The sequence below is a fragment of the Dendronephthya gigantea genome, unplaced genomic scaffold (genome assembly GCF_004324835.1).
Source record: "Dendronephthya gigantea isolate DGI-Jeju-01 unplaced genomic scaffold, DenGig_1.0 000001F, whole genome shotgun sequence".
In the NCBI taxonomy this organism is placed as follows: Eukaryota; Metazoa; Cnidaria; class Anthozoa; order Malacalcyonacea; family Nephtheidae; genus Dendronephthya; species Dendronephthya gigantea.
In genome coordinates, this window is record NW_021163011.1 from 405,793 (window position 1) to 426,448 (window position 20,656).

Genomic DNA, 20,656 nt, shown 5'->3' on the forward strand with positions numbered 1-20,656 from the left:
CCCAAAGGTGGCATATAAATCCACGTTAAAACTTAGGGGAAATCATTATGTTATTGTAAAAAGGACACGCTTGTTGAAGTTGAAATCGTACTTTCTTCTAAATTCATAAGAATTTTCTTGAAATTGCACACGTTACTTATTTTTCTACTAAAAATATATCAACGTTCCCTGCTATACCCCCCCCTAAGTAACGAGGTTTTCCCAACATCACAAACATGGCGGCCGAAGGTGAAGAAGAACGTGCAGCAAAAGCACATCGTGAAAGAAAATCAGGGCCCAAAGCAGAGAAGAAAAAGAAGCGGAGACAAGCCCAAAATGAAGATTCCAATCGCAAGAATCTTAAGGCTTTTTCATTTCATTCCACGGTACGCGCGGCTCGTCAGCAACGACGTAAACTTGACGTCCAAACCAAAAAGCATCATGTCCCATTAGTAGACCGTACGCCTTTAGAGCCACCTCCGATTGTTGTGGCTATTATAGGACCTCCTAAAGTGGGAAAAAGTACATTGATTGGCTCACTTTTGAAGAACTTCACCCGACAAAATCTCACAACCATTAAGGGTCCAGTGACGATCGTGTCAGGTGGGTAAATGTTATTATGTATCTATAAAATGTATCTACAAAATTCTTATAAAGGATAGACGAGAATGGCAAAAAATGTGTAAAGACTACGTTTTTGTTTTTTTTTTAACCTTGATAAGAAAATTGCTTAAAACCAGACAAAATATTATCATTGGGCTATTCCATTTGCATTTCCCCCCTATCGAGGAGCTTGCTTCTGGCAACTTTACCCCTGAGGAAAATACGATTTTTTTCATACCCCAGAAGAATTCCTGACTTAAATATGTCTACCCCTAAGGAATTCCTGACTTAAATATGTCTATCCCTAAAGAATTCCTGACTTAAATATGTCTACCCCTAAAGAATTCCTGACTTAAATATGTCCACCCCTAAAGAATTCCTGACTTAAATATGTCTACCCCTAAAGAATTCCTGACTTAAATATGTCCACCCCTAAAGAATTCCTGACTTAAATATGTCTACCCCTAAAGAATTCCTGACTTAGATATGTCTACCCCTAAAGAATTCCTGACTTAAATATGTCTACCCCTAAAGAATTCCTGACTTAAATATGTCTACCCCTAAAGAATTTCCGACTTTCGTATGTCCACCCCTAAAGAATTCCTGACTTAAATATGTCTATCCCTAAAGAATTCCTGATAATGACCCATCCTTGAGGAATTCCAAGGCCCTAACCTGACGAAACCCTGACGAATTCCAAGCTCCTCGATAGGAGGGTTGCGGATATTAAATGGAATAGCCCATTTAGCAGGCAGTGTATGTTCGATAGACTGCTAAATGCTGTTGTTGTCTTTCCAGAAAATTGTGTTCGATTGACATGATTATCTTTAGCTTAAAATTATAAGTTTCTATTTAAACCACCAATGATGCATTCCACAAAGCCTATGCCATAGCTATGCCTAATCCTAATGTGTACGTGTGATGGCCATAGAAGCATATTGATGGCCATAGAAGCATATTGACTAAAAATCTATACAGGCTTCCATGTAATGATAGTCTTGCATCTGTAATTTTCAATAGCACTTAGGGATAACCTACAGCATCCAGGTACACTAAGTATATTTATCAACGCAAAGTACTCATAATGCTAATTTTATTGTATATTGCATTATATATATAAATTATGTGGTCTTGCAAAAAACTGATAATTATGTAAAATTATGGTCACTCAGGCAAATTTCACATTTTTGTCAATACATATTTAGCTTTGGTCAGACAGAAAGTCCTGTGCTTATATTTAGATTAAATCCCAATTTATAATATTATTCTATTTAGATTCACCTCAATCTATAGTTTAGCCCACAATGCAAAAATACATAATATTATACGGCTGTATTTGTAAAACTTCTAACTGTCTTGTTAAACAATTTTTTTAAGGAAAAAAAAGACGTTTGACAATAATTGAATGTGGAAATGACATGAATATGATGATTGATATGGCAAAAGTTGCAGACTTGGTATGTTCCAATACAATAATTAATGTAATAATATTATGTTATCTCATAGCAACACTAATCTAGATTACCCAATCAAAATTAACTTTGACTTTCACCAACTGGGTGAATTTTTAATGTACAAATAAGTTCGGCTTATAAGTAAGTTTGGCTTATTAGTTAAGCAAATAATATTCATCTTATGCCCGACTGACAATAGCTAACAGAGCTATTGTTTTTATGGTTGTACGAACATGAAAATTTGAATATACACCCCAAGCTTCTAGCAATGGCCCCATACTGTAGCTCCATTCAACTTACGGTTTCAACTTCCACATTGTAATCAAGCAATTAGTAACTGTATATTCATTGAACTTTTGATTCCTCTAAAAAAATAATCTACAGGCCAACAATTAATAGAATAAAATAATAAATGGTAAATTAGATAAAGACCATACATTTTAATAGCCTTCTGAAGTGCTTATGTCACACAGTTTTCTATCTATACAATTTTGTCCCACTTGTTTCCCAGATTGCATTGCGATTCATTGTTCGAGACCGACATGACGTAAGCACCTCAAAGGTCTATTGGTATACACTTTATGGTGATTACATTATTGACTAAAATCTAGCTGAATATTTTGTGATAAAATCAACAACAGACAGTGGCATAGGAAGGGGGGGAGGGGCACTGGGGGCACATGCCCCCCCCCCAAGATTTTTCAAGGGACCAAAAGTGCCCTTTTTGTGAAAAAAATGCCTTTTTGGGAAACGAAAAGAAAGAAAAAAGTATCTACTATTTCCCAATAATCCTTAAATTGAGAGGGATTTGTGGCCATTTCAGAGGCCTATATCTCAAAATTTTCTCGGGGAAGCATGCCCCCGGACCCCCCTAGCAGTACAAAGCCCAAGAAATACGAAAAATGTTCTGCGGTCAGCGGTCCCTGAATCAAGCCGTCCCTATATATATTTTTTATTAACCATTTTAACCGTCATTTTTATTAACCAAAAGTGCCCTTAGAAGCTGGTGCCCCCCCAACCTCTGGATGCTTCCTACGCCCTTGACAACAGATTTTTAGAACTTTATCATTAACATTCTGCTTGTAATAAGATGAACAAGAATCACACTTAGCAACACTCAATTTCTGCTTCTTTGCGTATGCTTTACTTTCCTGTAAAATGGTGAGATTTTTCTGACTTCTCTTGTCACATACTTATTGTTTATCTTTGAATATTAGACTGTACCAGTAAAAGGTAGTAAGTAAAAGGTTTAATTTACATTTAAATGTCAATGACTGTCACGCTAAAACATTCACAACATTACTACAATCAAAAGTATGTCAAACATGCGGAAAAATTTTTCTGAAAGTTTCCCACTGAGAAAGAGCAATGGTTTGTGTAAGACAAATTGCTTTACTGAGCCTGTTAAAGAAAAATGATTTTTATAGACATATCTACTGTACATACATTGCCCTAAGAAGATATGCATGTTTTATTGGTATGATATAAATTATGTGCTTGTGATATATTTCAATATATAAAAATTTCAAATAACTTGCCAGAGTATTCGTGTATAAATGTATAAATGCTGTATACGAAAAACAAATAGTATAATATAATTATAAATAGGATGGCCTAGTCGACACTTCGTAAGTGTTGGACCAGATATAGCCAGGAAAACTTCCATGTGACTTGCTTGTGATATAAGATTTATGAATATATGTACAGTAGTAGGAACTTATATTAGCTATGAAATTTCGGAGGAACTCACTTGCATTTTAAACTCATCTTTAAACTTTCTTAATTGTTTTGAAACATATAGTTGGCTATGGACCAACGCCTGTAAATTTGAAAGTTTGTATGGGCCGAGGAAAATGCAATAAGAAAAAATATATAAAAGAAGTGACACGTTTTAATGGCCATTAAACAATGATGTTAAATTGTTAAAGTTTGTTTAAATTTTAAATACTTTTCTCGTAATTACACTCGAAGCTACTGTATTATACTGTTTGTTAATGAAATAGCTTACAATCACATGTTCTATTACAGGCGTTGCTTCTTATCGATGCTAGTTTCGGATTTGAGATGGAGATTTTCGAGTTCCTCAATATCTGTCAAGTGCATGGTTTTCCTAAGATTATGGGCGTTCTTACACATCTGGATCTCCTCAAGGACAACAAATCTTTAAAGAAAACTAAGAAAAGATTAAAGCACAGATTCTGGACTGAGGTCTACCAGGTACGTGATATCATAGACAATACAGAAGACATGTTTTCTGGATTGTCTATGGTGATATGCTTGCAGATTTATAGGAAATCCGCGCATATCTCATATACATGAGATCAGTTTACATTATTGTATATTATATAGGTATACAATCAGCATGTGTATATATTATAATTATTATTATTATTAAGTTGTGAACGGGAATTTTTTCACATCACTCTTTTTCCTTTCCATGGGCATTTCTGTATTGTATCATAGACAGTAATTTCCAATAAGTTAACACATGCTCAAATATTCTTCTGAATCCGCATTCTGCATATGCGTATATTCTGAAAGCTCATGAAATGGTCATTATGGCAGCTATGAAATGCCCATTTCATATGAAGCCTAATTCGAAGTTCATGCCGCCTGCAGTCTTCAAATCTTTAGTGCAAGAGACTGAGATTTCGCTCAGTTATTTATAAATTATTTTGCATATTTAAGAGCGCACATGCATGCGCGTAAAAGTTCAAATGCTTTTAATTTTTTTGCCACCTAGGTCAACAAATGCACACACTAAACTACGCGGAAAACTAAGTTCTTTTGATTTATTCCCTTAGTTTTTTTTAAAGATTACGTGCGTTTACCTGCGTATGGAAAACGCGTAAGTGGAATTAAAGCAGCTATAAAGTCTATACGCAGTATAAGAATTGCAGCAAAGTTTATGAGCAAATGTACATTACAATTAACGCGGTGCCGTTATTATTGTGTCTGTATACCTATTGTTTGCAACAGCTAACAATTCGATTTATTAGATCCTTGCCCTGTTTTCGTAGCATTTTGTTCATCCAAAAGAATATGACGGAGTTTAGTGACGAGTTGGTCATGGCGAGAAGGCCAAACCAAATTTTCATCCTAATTTCGTCGGCGCTCGAGTGTAGGTTCAGCGGTCCAAACGAGAGTGTACCTGGACAGGAACAAACGAGGCAACACATCACGATGAGAAAGCATGTTTTAGCCACTTTAACTTCTTTTAAAAGCAAGGCGAGTTTCGTGCGTGCCATTGCAGAACGTCCGGCTTGAATCGACTTTGTCTTGCGCATTTTCAGGTAGATCTTAAGGTACACGAAAACGGTCGACAATGTAAAGGTGCTTGTTACAATTATCATGATCGGCCGCATTACTGCGTTGTGCACCAGGCTACTCCCCACAAGAGCTGTTTGAAAACCGTTCGCAGATAACACATACACCAGCATCTTCCTGTTTGTAACCAGACGCCGGTGAGCAAATGGGTACACGATACCAAGGAATCTCTCAAAGTTCATTGCAGACAATGTCACCTGCGTGTAGAAAAAAAAGAGGAGCCCGGTTTTCTTGTGAATGTAGGCGACGGTGCAGTTGATTTTCCTTGTGACCTCTTGGATCAGACGAAACCCTGTTAAAGGCATCACGAAAACTCCAAGCGCTAAGTCGACGAGTGACAAGAGTAGTATGGCGAAATTGGAGGTTTTTTCCCGTAGTGCATCCGATTGCCATATTGTGACGACGGTGATGCCGTTTAGAAAAATTGTCGCGCAAGTTAGCAGTGCTAAGTATATCATAGCGAGGACATGAGAGTAGATGCTTTCGTCGGTGGGGAATTTCGCAATGACTTTTGCCTGATCGTCGAGAACGAAACATGTTTTAACGATTTCATTACTCGTCGTCGTGTTTTCCATGTTCATTTTGATAAGTCGTCAGCGCGAGGATTTTTCGACTGGCGGCTCTTTACAATGACCGCGTCTTCTCATTAGTTTTATTGTACAGAAATATGGGCAGGTCAATGTCATTTAAAATTTTTATGTTAATTGTATATTTTATGATTTAAAGTATTACATTATAATGTACAGACTGTAGACTTTATATATAATAAACATACTTGAAAGGGAGATGGGTCCATGATTAACGCGTCGGGAAACTTTCAGCCTCGTGAATCACGGACTCGCCGAACCTGCGAGTATGTTTAGTTTTTATCTCACGCCTTTTCCGAAAAAAGTGTTCAGAAAGCTACGCATGCATGGGGTTCGGCAGGTGGGTTCAAGTTTGAACGCACCTGCTTTTAGCCAATAGGAACACGGTCTTTACACTGGGTATGGGATAATAATGACTTCATTTGACAACAACTTTCACAATTACTTCATTAATTTTGTGCTAATGTGTTGAACCAATCACCTCCACGCTGCCCGTGCATGGGCGTTCGAAGGAAGTATACACTGCAAATTTAAAAAGGTCAAAACTTCCCCTAAAAGAGTAGTTTTGGGACCAGTTGTTCAAGGCTAGGTTAACGCTAACCCTGGGTTAAATTTTTATCCAGTACTTTAGTTTATGTGCTTCTGAACCACTGTTCGTTTTAAAACCTTAGAAAATATTACTTCCATCGGTCCCGAAAATATTTATGAAAAAAGATATTCAACTTTGTATAAACCAGCGATTAAAAATATTAATGTAAAGATCTGCTTTAACCCACATCGAGCTATACTCTTCTGGGGTCTTTTTAACTTGCAGTGTAACACTATATGTCTGTATAATTATACAAATCACTTTCGCATAATAAATTTAGTAATTATACCCACGCACGGTTTTTCGCTTTATATATATATATATATATATATATATATATATATATATATATATATATATATATATATATATATATTATATCGATTTATTAGAAATCTTCATGTTTTTCAAAACCATTTAGAATTTATAGTATATATATATATATATATATATATATATATATATATATATATATATATATATATATATATATATATATATATCGTCAGCCTCGTACCCAGATGCTTTTTTAAAAAACAAAGGTTATAAAGGTTTCATTCAGCTAATATAGAGAGATCGGTGGCGATGGAAAGCGTGCGGGGGTGTTTGGGTATAACCTTTGTTTTCCAAAAAAGCGCCTGGGGACGAGGCTGAGACATCATGCACTCGCCGCCTAAAGCTTCGTTTTAATTTGTGTTTATCTCTTTGGTCTGGGTTTATTTTTCTTCGCGGGTCAGTCGTATATACCCACGTTTGTTTTATTTGTAGGGAGCAAAATTATTCTACATATCAGGAATTTCACATGGTCATTATCCGAAAACAGAAATACATAACCTTGGCAGGTTTATATCAGTCGCGAAATTTAGGCCACTCGCTTGGAGGTCGTCTCATCCCTATGTTCTGGCGGACAGGTATTAATATTAAGAATATATTATCAAGTTTTTTAACATTTTGAAATTATGCTAACTCTAAGTATTTCTGTACACGGAATTACCGTATAAAGATTATCATAATCAAAAACTTACCAACCCGATTGTATGTATTATATCGTTCATTTTGAAAAAGCTCGCGGTCTGCATGAAAACGTCGGTCTGAAAAACAATGCCGTTAAAACCATGCAGAATTTTTTTTTATTATATTTTATCGGACAAAATTTATTCTCTTTATCAAAAATCTCTTTGAATACAATTTTGACACAAATGATAGCGATATTATCTTTATTGAACGACGTTTCGATGCTAAAACGTGCATCATTTTCACAGATTTCATCATCATTTCACAGACAGAGATTTCACAGACATCATTTCACAGACAGAGATTGGAAAGTCGGTGTATATATGAAGTACAAAAATGCAATACGGGCGTTGTCTTCTCTTAAGACGAAAAGCATTTTAAGCTTTATATGCAATGATTACTGTATGGCTTCGGTCGATTTACGTCTGATTTAAAGGTCGAAAAAAAAAATTAGGTATAACAACTGAATGTATACATTTTGTTACAATATATACTAACGTGATATGAACCGTTTAAAATCAACGCAATTTAAATGTAATTATCATAACTTGAAAATGATGCACGTTTTAGCATCGAAACGTCGTTCAATAAAGATAATATCGCTATCATTTGTGTCAACGCTTTTCTCGACTAGGCTAATTCTTTCTATTACCAATATAGTTTTACCGCAATGTACGTTCATCACAATATATGCCCAAAAAAAATTCGAGGTAGCAAAGAATAATATATATGACACCATCACATGTTCTTTCAAAATTATTTTGAGTATGAGTGCATGGTACCAATTTAAAACTTTTTTAGGATTGAAGATCTTACAGATCCCGAAGAACTACGTCAAAATCCTAAATGTGACCGTAAGGTATCCTTTTATGGCTACGTTCGTGGTGCTAATATTAAACCGAGCAGCAAGATTCATCTGTTAGGTATGATGAAATATCTTTTCATTTTATTTGGAAAACATTAGACATTGAAAACCTTATCATCATCTCATGCATGCTTGTAGAAAGATTGGAAAGTCGGTGTATATATAAAGTACAAAAATGCATTACGGGCGTTGTCTTCTCTTAAGACGAAAAGTATCTTAAGTATTATATGCAATGATTACTGTATGGCTTCGGTCGATATAAGTCTGATTTAAAGGTCGAAAACAAAATTAAGTACAACTGAATGTGTACCTTTTGTAACAGTTAAAAGTATATAACTTTTATGTGTTTATTAACAGGGGTTGGTGATTTTCAAGTGAAGGAGATTAGCAAATTGCCGGACCCCTGTCCTTTACCGGAGAAAGAAAAAAAGAGATCTTTGAATGAAAAAGAAAAGTTGTTGTACGCGCCAATGTGTGGGGTTGGAGGCGTCATGTATGACAAAGTATGTACCTGGTTATATTTCACGTTGGGAAAAATCCATCATGTTTATCTCCTGTAAACAATGAGGATTTCTATTTATAGACGAATCAGCAAATTTGTTTGCATTTTATAAGTGATCTAATCAAAATGCCTAAATATTGACTATTTCTTGTAAAAAGGTACATTATTTACCATTTTACATGAAGTATTAAAAATTTAGGCATCCTGATTGCATGGCTTAGCCTGAAAAAGCCTCCTTGTTGCTTCCGTACATTTTTCACAGCACAAAAATCTGCGAATATGACAGCATTTGCTTTTCGTTTTTATCCATTTAAAGGCAAAAAGTCGATATAAATCAACAATTTTTCTATATCACAACTTATTTTCTTTCCAGGATGCTGTGTACATCGACCTTGGAGGAAGTCATCATAATAAGAAAGTGGACGATGATACTGAAAAACTGGTAATTTATTCGATTATACTTCTAAATAGTCGACTTGTTTGGCGAACACCAAGAGTTCGAGTACTCAAATACAAGGCCAGCTCAAATTTCAAAAACGGGACGTTCAATGTTTACGAAAATTTGCAAATAAAGTACAATTTTTTTAATATTTTGGAAAGACATTATGAATATTCCCTTTTTTGCAAACTAGGTGTATAGCTAATTATACCAAATTGTTTTATACGGTTTCAAATACAATTTTCGCGCGTTCCAGAAAATATTTTGTTGTATAATAGCTTTTTCTATAATGCAAAAGTGCTTGTTTGAGCTTGATTTTAAGTGTTTTGCCCAATTTCGTACGTCTTAATCACTATATACATTTTTTTTATAAGAGATAATTAATAGACATTTCCCCTTTTAGCTTTCAAGCACGCAATGCGTGACGGTAGTTGATTATCAAGGTGAATTTGAGTTGTTATTTCGCGATGTTCAGGAAAGATTTGAAACAAAAAGAATCGGCAAGGTTTTCTTACAAACAAAATCGCTTCAAAGCAGTTGATATCGCAACTCAAAGTTGTTTGATAATCAACAACCGTCACGCATTGCGCGCTTGAAAGCTAAAATGCGAAAGGTCTATTCTAATTATTAATTTGGGATGTGAACAATTCATATTTCAGACTGATACAGCCCCTGGAAACGAGCTGCTGACGTCGCTATCTGGAATGCAAGAAACAATTGACGCGAAGATGGCTTCCAGCAAACTGTCCTTATTCAAGGTAAAAAGTGTTTTTCATCAGCCATCTACCTGAGCCGTATTTTAGCGCCTCAACTCTTCTTATTTCTCTCGTTTTAAGGATTCCTTGCCTTTGGGGCAAGAGGAAGTCGACAGGTTTGTGCTCCGTATAGATATTTTTGTTGGATTTATTCATGTAGTAATAAATATTGATTTAAAGGCCCCGGGGGGTTAACGATAAAAAGTGTTCAACTTTATAACGCTGCTGTAGGTAAATTAATTACTTGTTCAATAAATGTAATTTTTGAGTAATGAAATGCCTGAGTGAAAATATGCGATTTTCACCGAGATTGACGAAAAAAATTTACGTTTGGATTGACTTTTTTTACACATGCATGTTCGAAAATGCACACCTTAAGAAAAAAAGGATGCATGTATTTAATTAAAAAGGACATGTCTTTATGAATACATTGTTGATATATAATTATTGCCAAGAATGGTGTGCCTAAATGCATATAGGGCCTACTGCATGCTTTTAAAAGCTTTCATGCACTCAACGCAAAAACAAACTCGTAAGCTAGCTGCGTGTAGTTTCGTCCAATCACAATACTTGATGGTTTATTTTAATTCATACATGCAAAACACTCGCAGCCGGCTTGCTAGTTGATTTCGCGATGAGTGGTGAAGAGCGTTAACAGCGAGTTCGCTCTAACAATTCTAAAAGTGAGTTGCAATGAAATTGACCTAACAACTAACGCCCTTTACTTTCATTCAAACATTCCAGTAAACGTGCAGCAATAGAGTATATTTTGTTACTTGCAGTTGGAAACTCCCTGGTGAAGTTGTGGTTCGTGAAAACGACCGAATACGTCGAAAGGCAACGTGGACGAGTGAAAGTAAAGATGACAGCGATGACAGCGATGATAGCGACGATCATGTCGAAAGTGATGATGATAAAATCAGTGGAGATGGTGAAGGCGATTGGAAGGCGATGGGAGAGAGCGAGGAAAGTGATCGGCTCAAGCCTAGTAGAAAAAAGGTGGGTTATTTTTTGGTACGAGCCTCAGCAAATAATTTAGACTAATAATGTAATTCGTCCTGGTATTTGCTATTTTAAATTATATGCAGATTCTCCTATATTGATGTTCGTATTTGCAGGATACCGAGTCGTTCGTTTACGAGGACGAATATGGTGATTGTAGTAGCGACGAAGAAAGTGATTCAGGTGGCGAGGAATGCGTAAATCTTGACGATGTTTCTGAGAATGATGATAATGAATGTAGTGGTAGCGACATTTCTACGAGTGACCTACCAAGCCGTAAAAAGGTCCTATCTGGGAAAAGAAAGTGTCCAGATTCTTTGGGAGAGTTGAAAAATGAGGATAGAGAAACGAAAAAGAGGAAAGCACTTCTCATTGGTGACGAGGAAAAAGATATGACGGAACCTGGCGAGAAAGAATCTTTGGGAGATTCAGAGTGGGGTAGGTCAAAAACAAGGAGGAATTTCGTTTTAAACTAATCCGCAAATTGATTTATTACAGGCTAATCCGATCAAAATGCATTGATTGGAAATACTTCATGTAAAATTGTAAATAATGTGCCTTTTTACGGGTAGTAATCTAATTTATTGGGTTACTGAAAATGTAACTTAAACAAATTTGCTGATTGGTCTGAGACGAAATTCCACCTTGTTTGTTTTACGACTCACGCGTGCGCTTGAATTCTGGCCGTAGTTACCACATAGTTTCACTGTGTAATTTTTGTCCCCGAGCGGGCGCGGAGCGCTTGCGATGGTACTAATTTCGCTCGGAGATTAGGAATTACACCCGGAACCCGGGAGAACATAGCGGAATTGTCCAAATTCTATGTCATGGACGGTCGACGTTGGGTGGTTTTGTAAGTTATGCGCATGCACGAATAACGGCTGGTGAAATTATATGATTTAATGTGATTCTTCCATTTAAGGGAAGAAATTCTGGAGCAAGAATCTGATGGAGAAAGCGCGAGAAGCTTATCTCCGACACCAGAGCAACACTCCTAACTTGAAGAAGTTGATATATGGTCAAGGTAAAAATTATTATGCATCAAGCATTCGGTTACGCTATCGAATTGATCTCAAATTAGGGAAAAAACTAATAAATGTATGTACCATTGTTTTGTCAAACGACGTATCAGGGAGACAATTATTTCTGGTGGCTGTCGAATAAAACCACCATCAAACCAATAAAATCTCCTACATTTTTCATACTTACCGTAAATACTAATTAACTCAAAGGTTTTACATTCAAAGTACAAGTTTCATTAATAATTTTTAAAAATAGGAGTTTTAGACAAGTAAGTTTTAGAATTTGACAACATTACAAATTTAAGAGGTCTTTGAGCACATTTGTACTTTTTATCCACGTTTGTATGTCCCACATTTTTAGGGACAACCTATGGCTCTGCGTTTACGAGTACCGTTGAAGATTCAGATGAAGAGGCAGTTGGTGGGCTCTTTAGGATGAAGAATCGATCAAAGGATAGCAAAGATCAGGTAATGCACGAACGTGATTGCTCTAAGGTAATGACGGAACACACACGAGAGTGGCAGGACATACTGGCAGATATCAAGGATTGTTTTGTCACCGGCAAATGGACAGAAACTGAAGATGCGGAAACCTTGCTTGAAATGGATGACCAAGACGATGGTATGTTCATTTTATTTGGAGTGACATATTTAATGATATTTTGATGTGGAAATCTTTTTGGTTAATAGTATAGTATCCATGTATACGTATGCACGTACGAAATATTCAGTTTCGTTTTGCTAAAAAAATGTGTATGTCTTTCTGAAGAACCATTTAGATACGCATGCTCACAATCACACAATCCTATAAGAAGAACCTGCCCTCCCTTAGGAAATACTACCTGTCGCATCTACTTAGCCTAATTACATATATAACTACAGTGTGCGAAGTCAGAAATTTAGATATTCCGGTTTATTATTTAGCGATGGGTGTATGCCAGGAATAGAACGTTATACATATTATTGAAAATTGTAGAAGAAATATTCGGTGACTTCGAAGATCTTGAGACTGGAGAAGTACATCATGCCAAGAATGCAGAGGAAGGTGATGAAACTGGGGATGAAACTGATGGTGATGATGAAGAAAAAGAAAAAGAAGCGATGGAAGAAAGGATTGAAAAGAAGAAAAAGTTAAAGGCCGCTTTTGACGTCCAGTATCCTTTCATTAATGAAAAAAAAAGCGTATGGAAGAAGGTTAAGCACTTTTAGACGTTGCGATATCCGCAATTTCAAAGAAGCTTCACAACACAGAATAATACAATATTTCCGAAACTTCACGATTTATTTCGGACATTTCCAACAATGTCGATTCATAGAATGTTGTAGCTACACCTAACAATTTTTCACTAACTAACTTGAGAAAACTATTTAAAATTTTTGATAGGTTCCAAAAAATATATGTTTTAACTGTCTATATTAATTAAAAACTTCGTATATCTCGAGTGACTTTGCAATTTTAAATTTGCTCATACTCTGTATTATCGACACACGTGCACGTGTAAAATTATGTAGTTTTTAAGCCTTAAACGCTATCGAGATATGATGATGGAGAGGAAAGCACATACTACGATGATCTGAAAGCCCAAATGACACAGCAAGCTCGTGTAAGTAGACATGCATGCAGCATGCTCTGTTACACGTCAATTTAACGTAGATGTATTCACCGTGATGTATTTATTGCTAATATGACAACGTTGCTTATTTTGTTGTGAAAGTGATGTAGAATAATGTCAACATACAAACGTATTCAAAAGTGAAAGGATATAATGTTTTTTAGTTAAACCAAGAGGAATTTGAAGGAATGGATGATGAGACCAGAATTCAATACGAGGGATACCGTGCTGGAATGTATATTAGGCTCGAGGTGAGATACATCAATATAAACTATAGTCTTGGAATTCACTATTATGGACTGAAAATTTGAATTGCAAACGACAAACTTCGTATCGTCGAAAATTCTTTCATGCTCGACTTCATTCAATAATTATTATCGTAACTATGTTGTATTTCCCTCGACTTTAAATTGGCTTTTTCAATACGATATTACTTTCCACATGCAGATTGACAAGATTCCATGTGAATTTATAAGCAATTTTAATCCAATGTATCCTATCATTCTTGGTGGACTTCTCTCAAATGAAGATAACATTGGGTATATAAGAGTAAGTTAATGAGGCGAAATATCTACAAGATGTATATTAAAGGGGCGGTGTCCTTAAACATCCATAAGCCAGTTCATACATTAAGGCCTCTAGCGCCAAATAGATTTAAAAAATTAGACGCCACTCCCCATTTTAAAACACTTTAACAATTATAGTGCATTAAGCGCAAGTTTCAAAAAATTTTAAATGAAAGTTCAATAATAAAGGGTAAAAAATGATGGTAAAAAACTGTTGCAAATATTTTAGGTTCGTTTAAAAAAGCATCGTTGGTATAAACGTATCCTAAAAACGCGAGATCCACTCATCATGTCAATTGGTTGGCGAAGGTTTCAGTCGGTCACGATGTATTCCACTCAAGATCACAATGGCCGCTTTCGGTTACTCAAGTATACGCCAGAACATTTGCATTGCGTTGCCTCTGCCTACGGTAAGTTATCATCGAGGTCATTGATCGTGTTTAGCTTAAACGGCGGATAAGTTCAAAATGGAAAACGAAAGTATATATTTATCGAACAACTGAGCTAAAATATTTCGATGTAAATATTTTAATTTTCGATGGAAATACGTAATATTAAATGCATAAGGTGTAGGTTCAGTTATTCAGGGCTCCAAGAAAGCCAAGACTTTGGCCCTTCTACCATTTAATCTAAACCGACCTTTCAGGGCCACGCATTTATACGAAAAAAAATCATGGCTCATGTAAGAGACAAGCTTGTCATGTAGCAGTTAAGTTAGTAGTTAGTAGTTCGCGGGGTGCTAATTATCGTAATAAAAAGATGGTGGTGTAACGCCCTGCCCAACTCTTATATGCAATTTGAATCTAAGCTGGCATTGTTGCGTATATTTGAAAACCAATTACCTGTTTTGAACTTTTTTGCCCAAAACGTGGTCGAAAATTTGTGGGCAGGTGTTTGATGGTGCAGCATGCACCTTGCAGGGACTTGTATAGCATTAGATAATTTGTTCTCCATGCCTAACATCCATGATTTACGTGAGGAATAGCAATTCAAGACTTTCCATATCAGTAATCATGTTAATCTTGATATCATGGACTTCTTAATTCTATTTTTTAATCAATAAATTAAGACATTTTCTTTTTCAAGGACCAATTGTGCCTCCAGGTACAGGTGTTTTGGCTGTCCAGTCAGTTTCAGATGTTGTCGTAAGTTGATTATAATTATACTTTTTGCGAATAGACTATTTATTCAAGAACATGACGTTATGTTTTTTTTAACATATGGTTTCTTTAAACCTTGTATAGATTGTATGATTATATTCAGACGAAATTTCTTTTATAATAAAAAATTATTAATAAATCTTAATGTAAATATGTATTAAATTGTTAATAAATACTTTGTCACTATTTCCCTATGAAACTAAACCCTAAACTGGGAAAATTCGTCTGTTCTAAGGTGTACAGCTAGAGAGAGAGAATCCAAAAATCCTGAAAGTTGGTTGGAAAATGTTGAAAAATTACGAGAAATATCGCCGAATGAAAACCTTTCCGAAAAGTGGCTCTTTTGCCTATCCGTTCCACGGCCATATTTTTCACACTTTGCAATATTTCGCGACCAAACTTTCCACTTTTACTAAGTTTGAAATGCTCTCTCCAGCTGCACTGATTAATATTCCTAGTTTTAAATTTAGTTTCATAGGGAAATGGTCTGTTATTTCAGAAGACAAGCCATGGCCATAACTCGTCCTTTTCTCCATTTTGCATCTTGTATTCGTTTTTCGAATCGTCCTCCACCCTTTTTTTCATGCTCTAAAATATTCGGGGCTTTCAAATATAATGATACCCTCCATGGGACTAAGATCTCGTTTTTAATTCCTCGCCCAAAATATTAAATCATATTTACTATTATTTCAGGCTCATTTTCGAATCGCCGCAACAGGAGTGATTCTTGATCTGGATAAATCTTCGGATATAGTAAAGAAGCTAAAACTGACTGGAACACCATTGAAAGTATACAAGAACACCGCGTTTATTAAGGTATTGGTATGCACTGGCATTCGTGCGCGTGCTTTGTTTCTTCTTCAAAATTCGTAATACAATATTCTGTCAATATATCGAGATGTTACTTTGGTCTATCAATTCCATTGTATTAGAATTAATTTAGCCGTGGATTTAATCCCAAATCTCATACTTCTCGTTCACAAATCAACCTCCCGCTTAATAATTATGTCTTCTGTTGTCAACAAAAGACCAAAGTACAATTTATTGAACTTCAATATAATTATTAAATTTTTGTCACGACAATATTACTTGGTATCAATAGTAAAATTTGGATTCTTGAAATTTATCATAATTTAACTTCCGCAATTCATATTTTGTATCCTGAATGGTGATTGGTTAGTTGTAAATACTAAAGTGATTTGTGTTGGCTATGGGCAACAGTGCAATTACAAAGTATATAATTAATGCTCAAATCGAACTCCTCTTAGCCAATGAAATTGCAGTATTTGCCATTGATTAATGATTAAAGAAGATATATAAATGAACAGATAATTGCATGGTATTTTCTATACAATAACTTTTTTATTCTCTTAACTAAAAACTAAAGATTTGATGAATTCTTGTAACGCATTTTTAGGGTATGTTCAATTCATCATTGGAGGTGGCCAAGTTTGAGGGTGCTAATATCCGAACAGTCAGCGGAATTAGAGGTCAAGTTAAAAAGGCTATTAAGGTAAGTAAAAAAGGTGTACATTGGGCTGGTTGTTCGAAACCGATTGTTTTTGCTCAACGCTGGATTTAGGCCAAGGTTAAAATTAAGCCATCCAAACACGGAAACCATTAAGTAATTGTATAAACCTGCATCTTATTAATTATATGCTTCTTGCGTTGAAAATTAACTATTCACATCGAAGTATTTTAGCTCAGTTGTTTAATAAATAGATATTTTTCTCTATTTTGATTTTATCCGCTGTTTTAAGCTAAACGCTTTTCGAAGAAACGGTACGTATAATTTATGCACCCAAAGGAGCTTGGAAAACTAGCCTTAAACTATTCAATTGCAAATAGATTAGCTTTGATATAGCTTCATATACTGTCCATTTTTCTCTTTTTTCTATTATCTTTTTAACGATTTTTTCCTGCCGTAAACAAGTTCTAACGTTTGCTTGAACTTTTTAGGCACCTGATGGGGCATTTCGAGCGGCATTTGAAGACAAGATCTTGATGAGCGGTAGGCGTTTGTTATAATCGAAATAACGTTAAACATATTATTACTACACCTCAGTTAAAAAAACCAAGCCAATCGGATTCATTTTTTCCCTCAAAGATATCGTATTCATTCGCTGTTGGTATCCGGTGACTGTGCCCAAATATTACAACCCTGTGACCTCACTACTGGTGTCTTCCGACGACAAATTTGGTTGGCAAGGCATGAGGACCGTTGCTCAGATACGCAAAGATCGTGGCCTGGAAATTCCTTTGAACAAAGACTCTTTATACAAGGTAAGAACGATAAGACTGCATAAAATGTGAGCTCTTTTGAAGCAGCAAGGATCCTAACTCCTAGAATTTTCTCTACTATTTTTTTTTGTTGTATTAAATCTCGACAAAACAATGAAATACATTTTTTTTTCATCAGCCTATCGAGAGGACGCCGAGACGATTCAACCCGTTGGTCATACCCAAACATCTTCAGAAAAACCTTCCATTCAAATCAAAACCTAAGCTGCAGGTGAAACAGACGAAGCCATCTTTGGAGACAAGAAGAGCCGTTGTCATGGAACCGGACGAAAAACGCGTAAGTATATATAAATGTAGTGCTGGTAACGTAAGAAAATACTGAAAAAACGAAATGTTGTAATACGGGTTGTCTTTCCGAAAGTGTAAACCAGGTCAGAAAATGGTATAGAAAAGGTATAATGGTCAGAAGAGGTATAGGTAGAAGTAGAAGTAGAAAAAATCGAAGTACAGGAAGAAGTAGAAGTGAAAGTAGGTAAAAGTATTGTCTGAAACTTTACATGAGTAAGAGAAAAGTAAACTACAGTGTTTATCACTTTACTGTGCTGAATTTGGAACAATCGTGTGTAAAGTACAAATAATGAACCTTTTAAATGGGGGAACTGACCAGTCGTGACAACTAGCGATGTGATATTTTCGAGCTGAGCTTCAGTTTTTCAGCGATTTCGAGTAGTGTAAACGGTTATGTAAAAAAGAAAGATTATTTTTATCGTAATGATTTTCGTTTATTCAAAGGCGTACACACTGATGCAGCAACTGTACACGGCAAACAAGGAAAAACTTCGAAAGCGCAGGGAGAAAATGGTGGAAAAGCGAACCGCATATTTGAAACAGAAAACGAAGGATGAAGCGAAGAGAAACGCGAGACAGAAAGAAAACAGAAAAAAGATATTCCGCATGTTGGGTCAGGCTGAGAAACGAAAACAACGCCATGTTAGGGACTAGCTGCATGGTGTACCAGCATACTGTAATAATGTACAGTAAGGCAGGGTACATACAGTATAGCAGGGTGTATACAGATGCATTGCAGCGTCAAAAACCTCCTTTAAGTGGAGTTCTAAGCGAGCAAACCGTTGAGATGGAATAACCTTAGAACCTGCGTATGCATTGCATGTTTCCCGAGGCGAATATTTTGCAAATGTCATTGGTTATCCTTTCGCTTAACCGCCATTGCTGGTGAAATGGTCTGTGAACGATGCGGAAAACTTTCCGATAACTCGTATTATATTTGCATATCGGTCGTGCGTAAGTCGTCAAAGGTGCCATCGATTCGTCTCGTCACTTATTTTAGCTGCTGGAGATTGGACACACTTTATTCGCATGCAGACACGATTGTACGAGTCGTTAAATACATGCAAGATAAAATTTTAAATATAGTATGATTAAAATTGGGAGTTGATTTTCACGAGTATAGTTCACTGGCGATATTTTTTTAACTTTTAGGCACATACAAAGACAAGTCATATACCATAATATGACCAGGGACTATATCGCATCATCTCTATGCCATATATAGCGACTTGCCATACACTTGAACTACAGGGTGCAACTAACGAACATATTATACAGCTTTCAATCTTGAAAAATCTAATTCCTATAATCATACGAATTCCGGAAATCGCCTATTCAGTTCGCTCTTTTAAATTATATTTTCTGTCATTTTGTAACATAGCGTAACATGTAAAATCTGAAACAAAGTAACAAACGCTGATATCGAGAGTGCATGATTTCGCTTACATAATTTTTTTTTCTGTTACTTTAATTATAGTTAGGTATTATCGAACAGCTGTTTCGAGCAATTTCGCGCAAAAACTTCAATAGATAGTATCAAAAGGGGCTTTCCTTGGGTTCTTTTGAGGAGAAGCTTTATTGAATTTGATTTCCTCTGCATCGCTTCCTTTAACCGAGACCTTTTTTGGTGCTTTATTTTGCCGCTGTTCCATTTGTCATACTTTTCACAAAGTGTTGTTTGTTGGTGCACTATGCGTGTATGTTGTTGCACACTCGAAGTTCCCATGATCTCACACAATAAATTTCATAGAAGATACAATAGTTTTTGTTTGATGTTAATTTAAGGTGAAAATAAAACTAGTATACAATGACCCCTGGGGAGTGGGGTGGTTACATTGCTTTTCTACTTTTGCTTCGCCAACTATCATAAATGTATGATAAATAATCTATATGAAAACAATTTAAACAGTATATAATATGATGTTTTTATTGTTTAAATTGTTTATATAATATACCACGATAGATGCAGTTCTACCCTAGTAGCAATGTAATTGTATATAATCAATAATTTAGTACATTGTTGATTTAATATTGAAATGCTGTTTATCTTAAGCATCAAAAATGAAAATGTTAAAAATTAAACGCATATGCGTTGACACTGGCATTTGTTAACACGCATGAAACTCAACGACAACCGCACACTTCTAAGCTTTGCAGTTCGAAGTCTAAAAATCCAGTACACGCGTATCTACAAGTCGATTCTACATGATTTGCTCAAATGAGCTGGAGCTCATTATATAAACCGGCCTCAGTTAGTAAGCCCGGCTCATTATAACAACCCCTTGGCTACAGCCTGTAATATACCTGATATTTCTTAAAACTGGAGTCATGGACAGACGTCATTAATTAGTAAGATAGTCCATTATTCTAATCCATTTTGGAGGCCCAAACTACACTTTTAACACCAAAATTGACCGCATATATTTCATTATATCACGCCCGTCTACACCATCAAGTTTTTTTCGCTACATTGTTTAAATCGCATCGATCTTATATATTCTAATTAATTAAATTTATTTCCGTCTTGTTCCACAATCAACAACAAGCAAATTTTAAGTTAAAGGTTCCCTTGCGTGAACGCCAAACCAAA

At 35.7% G+C, this 20,656-nt stretch overlaps 1 protein-coding gene across 1 annotated transcript; it reads left to right on the forward strand.

The window, feature by feature from the left end:
* The first annotated feature begins 214 nt into the window (after window positions 1-214).
* LOC114527389 (ribosome biogenesis protein BMS1 homolog) lies at window positions 215-19,641 on the forward strand. The gene is made up of 25 exons (XM_028549020.1): window positions 215-582; window positions 1,960-2,039; window positions 4,065-4,253; window positions 7,308-7,450; window positions 8,355-8,476; window positions 8,776-8,921; window positions 9,294-9,362; window positions 10,019-10,117; window positions 10,196-10,230; window positions 10,897-11,113; window positions 11,233-11,554; window positions 12,039-12,140; window positions 12,500-12,760; window positions 13,115-13,292; window positions 13,676-13,742; window positions 13,916-14,002; window positions 14,199-14,300; window positions 14,547-14,727; window positions 15,404-15,462; window positions 16,171-16,293; window positions 16,895-16,990; window positions 17,437-17,488; window positions 17,585-17,760; window positions 17,897-18,055; window positions 18,511-19,641. The coding sequence occupies exons 1-25, from the start codon at window positions 216-218 to the stop codon at window positions 18,718-18,720; spliced, it is 3,642 nt and encodes a 1,213-aa protein (XP_028404821.1). The 5' UTR covers window position 215; the 3' UTR covers window positions 18,721-19,641.
* The last annotated feature ends 1,015 nt before the right edge of the window (window positions 19,642-20,656 follow it).

Bases quoted from the DNA above. Each gene is read 5' to 3' on its own strand.
- LOC114527389 (XM_028549020.1), top strand. From the start codon at position 216: ATGGCGGCCGAAGGTGAAGAAGAACGTGCAGCAAAAGCACATCGTGAA. The intron at 7,451-8,354 runs GTATTAATATTA...AAACTTTTTTAG, and splicing joins CCCTATGTTCTGGCGGACAG to GATTGAAGATCTTACAGATC. The intron at 17,489-17,584 runs GTAGGCGTTTGT...TTTCCCTCAAAG, and splicing joins AGACAAGATCTTGATGAGCG to ATATCGTATTCATTCGCTGT.